Source organism: Propithecus coquereli, unplaced genomic scaffold (genome assembly GCF_000956105.1).
Source record: "Propithecus coquereli isolate 6110/MARCELLA unplaced genomic scaffold, Pcoq_1.0 Scaffold142, whole genome shotgun sequence".
Classification (NCBI taxonomy): domain Eukaryota; kingdom Metazoa; phylum Chordata; class Mammalia; order Primates; family Indriidae; genus Propithecus; species Propithecus coquereli.
In genome coordinates this window covers 227296-233295 of record NW_012138525.1, presented here as the reverse complement: position 1 = coordinate 233295, position 6000 = coordinate 227296, and the positions used below count along the sequence as shown (strand labels likewise).

General features: G+C 56.8%; 1 protein-coding gene across 2 annotated transcripts in view; it reads right to left on the bottom strand.

Annotated features, from left to right (window-relative positions):
* COL5A1 (collagen, type V, alpha 1) overlaps positions 1 to 6000 on the bottom strand; it is a 166057-nt gene that overhangs the window by 28479 nt on the left and 131578 nt on the right. For both annotated transcript variants that reach the window (XM_012639828.1, XM_012639829.1), the window contains exons 43-49: positions 4660 to 4767; positions 3715 to 3768; positions 2681 to 2734; positions 2469 to 2576; positions 1599 to 1652; positions 1392 to 1499; positions 144 to 197 (exon numbers count right to left, since the gene is read on the bottom strand). In XM_012639828.1, coding sequence (XP_012495282.1) covers positions 144 to 197; positions 1392 to 1499; positions 1599 to 1652; positions 2469 to 2576; positions 2681 to 2734; positions 3715 to 3768; positions 4660 to 4767 — 540 coding nt within the window. The remainder of the gene's footprint in view (positions 1 to 143; positions 198 to 1391; positions 1500 to 1598; positions 1653 to 2468; positions 2577 to 2680; positions 2735 to 3714; positions 3769 to 4659; positions 4768 to 6000) is intronic.

Here is a 6000-nt window from a genome sequence, read left to right as displayed (position 1 = left end):
GTAACTCTGAGGTGGGCACAGAGGGCTTATGACTCCCATTTTATGAATGGGAAACTGAAGCAGGGCTGAGCTTCTGACCCAGCACCTGTCCACACGGCCACTCAGGTGCATCCCGCCCCTCTTCCCAGTGCCCACTCACTCACCGGGAGGCCTCCTTCTCCCGGAAGGCCAGGCTCGCCAGCTTCGCCAGGCTCACCCTAGGGAGACACGCGGCACGATGAGGCGCTGGTGGGAACAGCGGCCCCGGCGCCAAGCACCTGCCAAATCCCACCTGCGGGCCGCCGGGTACCAGGGACCCAGGGCTTAGTGGGACAGCGGCCAGTCCCCAGACAGCTCCCCGGATTGGAGGGGGGCACGTGAGGAGTGTGATGGACGCAGGGAGGGACGTCTGGCCTGCAGGGGACACGGTGTAAGAAGGCTTTCCTGAGAATCGTGTGCCGGGGGCTTTGTGGGTGACTATGAGAAGCCAGGTGAGCAGATGGGATGATATTCCAGGTGGGGACAGCAGGGCAGAGGCAGGGAGAAAGCCGCACGCACTCCTCAGGGCCACGGCCACCGGGACGGACACGGGGAAGGGGGCGTGGGCAGGGGCAGCCAAGGGACGGTGGGAGAAAGATGTTGCCATCCCCCGTGGGCATGGCAGGGGGTATTTCTCTTTGATTTCTGTATCATAAAAACTGAGCAGTGATTGAAAGCTTCTTTCAATTTCATGGCCGATGTCAGAAAGAAAACTCTAGAAATGGCCCACAGGGAGCTCGAGTGCACAGGTGCACATTCCTGTCTTCCCTCTTGTCCAGAAAAGCAAAGGTAAGGACCTACAGCTGGGCAGACTCAGCAGCATCGGCGTGGAGTCCCACTCACCACACGTGCACACACGCACACACACAGATGTGCACACACACAAACCTGCACACGTATGTACACAGACGTGCACATGTGAACACTGCACAAATGCACCTGTGCACACGAACACATGGCCACACACAGGTCCATCATGCTCCTTGAGTCATCCCGAGGGCTTAGGCCCTAAAATCCGCCAGGTCAAGTGCAGAGGCCCCAGGCTGTGAGGAAAGAACTCGGCTGCAGTGGAAACCGCAGGCACGGGAACTCGAGCGCTCCCAGGACTAGATGATAACTTCCATCCTTGCTGAACCTGGGGGAGGTGGCGGGGGCTTTGCGGGTGGGGGCACCATTTGGACATTCTGCAAAAGGCTGCCACCAATGAACACGTCGGAGTTTCAAGTTCCGTTTCACGAATCTTCTTCTAAGTTTCAAAATATATCTGCTAGGAACGACTCAGCCATGCCCTTGTACACTTCTGCGTATACACACACGTGTACACACACACACTCAGTCACAGATCTGCTACCGCAATGGGCACGAGGCCTTACCTTCTCCCCGACAGCACCAGGGTTTCCTATTCCGCCTGGAGGACCTTGTGGCCCGTCAGCACCTGGAGCTCCGGAGGGTCCTCGGGGGCCAGGGGGACCTGGAGGGCCCTAGGGACAGGGACAGGCCATTGAGCCCAGAGGAAATGCAGACTTCCCCAAACATCGGCCAGCTGCCACGGCAAGGTCCCGGCGTCCAGACACACTTACCATCTGGCCCACGTCTCCGGTCTCACCCTTCTCACCTGGAGGTCCCGGCAAGCCCTGCAACGGGAAACGTGCGGTGAGGCCCCGTGCCGTCAGACACATACAGCTCTCACCCTCTCCGCCAACACGGCGGCGCTGAGCCGCCAAAGGCCCTGGAACGTGCTTCTGTGTGCACAGCTACCTACGAGGACGTCCTGGTTCCAAGTCTCAGAGCCAGCCCGAGGAAACCATCAGGGAAGAACGCAAAGATTTATGACAAAGGTGCTTACGGCCAGTCCCAGAAAGCAGTAAAACCTAATGAGCCAACAGCAGGGAAACGCCTGGATAAATTATGTCCCCGCCAGATGCTGGGTGACTGCGCAGTGACTAAAAACCATGTTTCCCAAATAAATAAAAAGCCATTTGTTCAAAGCATATTTAACGACATTCGACACACCTCAAGACGTAAAATGGGGAAAGCAGCGTACAAACTTCCTACGTAACACATGACACGATTCAGATTTTGCAAAAACCAAACAAAATTACGTGTGTGCCTATGCATATGTGAGTGCACGAGTTTAGAAGGCACGGGAATGAAATGTGCCCGGAAGTTTATAGTTTATTTCTGGGCGGCATTTAGGAGTCGTTTTTTCCCCATGAATTGTCGGTTTCTGTGATGAGCGTGGACACACGTGCGATTGTTTACATAAGGGCAGTAAATTCAGGATGCCTGGGATTCTGGGTATTTGCAGCACTTCTGATCGGATGGGGGGCCCGGGAGGCCCCTGCACCCCAGCCAGTGTCTCCGTTCCTAAAAAGCCAGGCGGAAAGGGCACAGCCAAGACGCAGGAGGCATCTGAAGTGGACCCAGAGTGGCGAAACCTCAGCACTCACCTGCAGCCCCACTGGCCCGGGGGGCCCAGGAAAACCTCGGGGACCCTCATCACCCTTCTGCCCGAAAAGGCCCTGCTGGCCGCGAGGACCTGGCTCGCCATCCGCTCCCTGCAGGGAAACCATTGAGCCGCGGGTGAGGACCAGTCACGGGTAACATGGCGGCTCGAGGGGGTTGCGGGTCTTTCTGAAGGTCACCGGCCGCAGATACTCACGGAGGGGCCTGGCTGTCCGATGGGGCCCTGGGGACCCGTCGGCCCGGGAGGACCCTGTGGGGAGCAAGACAGAAGCGTGGGTTGCTTCCCAAATCTCGGATGATGTTGAGGGAGGGGGAGAACCATGCCCCGAGCTGGGGATGGTCAGCACAGGGGACTAATGCATCCGAGGTCATGCGTTCAGACCCCAAATGTGTCATTCATCAGAGGGAACATCAACACGATGGTGTGGGCCACACTGCAGGCTCTGGGAAGTTGGCCAGGATCTTGGTTCGACCGAAGCACATCATTATGGTGACAGAAGCAGCAGCTCCCAATGTCTCCCAAGAGGCCACCATGCATCCCACAGGCCCACCACCCACCCATGGCACGAGCACGTGAGACCCCACTCAACAAGGGTGCAGGAGAGCATGGCTCATCCAACACCCTCGTGTCCCACCCTGCAAGCTCTGCCGCCGTGTGCTGCCCTCCAGAAACCAACGGCCCAGGGGACGTGGGAGGGAGGAAAGCAAGGAGGGAGCAGCAGCCGAAGTGGTGGGAGGGACACAGCCCTGGGGCAGGCCTCCCAGGAGCAGGGCTCTCTCCTGCCCGGACTCTAAATAGCAGGAGATCAGGAGACACTTCCTGCCATCGGGAGGAAGCTGCTAGGAGAGTGCCGGGCTTTTGTAAAAACACACTAGTGTTTCTGAACAGGTGAAAAGCAAAAACGGGAAATTAGCAGGCGTTTGGCCAGTGGCGCTACCCCTGCCAGAATAAATATTCTGGTTTCTTCAGCCTCCAGGGCCATGAGCAGGTTACAGAACCGAAAACCTCAGGGACAGAAATGCCCGATTGGCTTCCTGCCACCAACCCTGGGAATGCGCCCTGTTCATTGTAACATGGAGAGAGTCACTCACAGACACGCACACACACGGATGTCCTCCAAACACACATACTCGAGATTTCAGCCGCGTGTCCTATCGGCCATCAGCCACGTCAGCGGGGACTGCGCATCGCCTTGAGCGCGTGGCCGGCGCCGTGGCACTGCCGCTTACCTGTTCACCTTTGTCTCCCTTGCTGCCTTTCTGCCCCGGCTCCCCGATCTCACCCTGGGGGGAGACGTGGAAGGTTCCGTTAGATGGCCCAGTGCCCGCTCAGACCATTCCTGTTCCCCGGGATTAATTCCTCTGGGAAGGACAGCGTCCTCCGCAGGCGGCCCTACAAGCTTCCTGAGAGGAAACGCTTCCATACACTAATGGGATTTCCTTTTCAAGACACGGGCTAAAAGGGACGAGGTCTGATCTGATCTGATGCTATTTTGACTTGAAAAGACAGGAAAGGCCATATTGAAATCATTTGCTTTTTCAGATCAGACTGCTAACACGACCCCACAATAACAGGCAATGCGGTCGCTACATTTCCGAAGAAGGTATGAAAATCTTCTCCGAGGTTTCTCTTGGGGCAAGGCTGTCTTCCACCGAGATGCAAGGCATCATCCATGCAGAGGTGACAAAGTCAGAAATGTCACCAGACAGTTATCATAAAGGGAAAGGTAACTGAAGAGCTAAATTTCACTCTCTTCATTAAACGAAGTATAAAGACGAGGTCCTGCGATAACAGCGTCAGGGTTTTCAAGCACATTCCTGACGACAGGGAGCTCTGATAATGCAAGCGAAGACATTTAAAAACAGATGCCGAGCGAAACCTCATTACAGCAGCTCCGCGGGCTCAGCGGGGGCGGCGAGCATGTCCGCTCTGGACACAGCGCGTTTGAGGCCACTTGGAGAGGACACAAGAGGAAAGTAGTTTCTGAGTGTGCCCGGGCAGGCCAGGGAGTTCATTTATTGCCCTCGTGTGTGTGCTGCTCTAAATCGTCCTCTAACCCCGCGATTGCAGGGGGCTTGCGGGGTCTGTCAGCTGCCTGGACCCACGGGCGTCCCACCGTTCCCTCTCGCCACCAGCCTGGCCGGGTGTGGCCGAGTGTCACTCTGCGCTCTTACCTTGTCCCCATCTTCTCCGGGAGGACCCACGGGGCCAGCTGGACCTGGGAGCCCCACGGGACCCTGGAGACCATCTCGGCCAGCGGGGCCTTGTGGGCCCTTCTCGCCCTAGAGGACAGAAGATGCCTGGTCAAACGCAGCTCTGGCGTGGGAACCTCCCATCAGCAGCTCATCACCCCAGGGGGACCCGTGGGCACGAAGGTGGGTGTTCCTGGGGAGAGCCCATCACCACAACCCGGGGCGTTCCAGCCAGAACAGAGCCCAGCCCTGGGCCAGAACTCATCCTATGAAGGGGGAAACTGAGGCACGGTTAGAGCCAGGATTCAAACCCAGCCAACCAAATTCCTGAGCCTGTGCCTGGATTATCTAAGCCAGTGACCAGGAGGGTCTGAGCAGCCTCCACCAGCTTTCTGGCTCTTTGAATTCTCTGCAGACGTCCTCCCTGCACACACGCATGGATACGCATGTACACACACACAGACGTGCACATGTGCACACACAGAAATGCACGCACATGTGCACATATGCACAAATAAGCACGCTGCCATGTATGTTCCCATGCACACATGAACATACATGCAGCTGTACACACATACACAGGGCACGCATGAGCACACGGATGTGCATAGACACCCCCCATCATTTCACATCCTTGTAACTTTGATTCGTTTTCCTCCTCACTGCCCCTTGGCAGTCTCAAACAATCCTTGCTAAGTTCCTGCTTTGCTCAGTTTTACCAGCCGTCACATCACCCCGTGAGTGGCTTGACTTTTCTCACCCCAGCGGGCATCCCTTTCTGCCAACAGATACACAGAAAGAGGGTGCGCCCACTGGGGAGCGGGCACCGGAGAGAAAACGTTCGTTCGGCATTTGGTCCTACGTCACTATCCTGTCGTATCACCCCCTCCCTGCACAACTCCCTTCCGACTCCTCAAATTCAGTTTCATTCCTGCACACTCCCCGGCTGCCGAGGCCAGGAAATGCCTTGGCGAGGTGCAGGGCTTTCGGGGAACCATCCTGTCCCACGCGGCTGGTCAGGTCGGGAGTTCTTGGAGACACCCCGACCTTTTCTTGACCCTTTGTTCTCTCTGCATCTGCTCTGGGAGAGTAACAAGCTTCTCTCTGGACAGAGCTACTCCGGCAAGGCTTCTGCTTAAATATTTACTCTTGAAACAATGAACTCAACCGTGCCCCCTGACGCTGTGTGCACTCTGTCCACGTGCGCTGAATGACGCCCAACAGGCTCCGGTTTTCCGGCTCGGAATGCAGCCGGATCCTGGGTCACCGCCGGAATGGTGAGATGCCGTCGAAATTGCCAGTAACATATTGGGCGGATTCTCA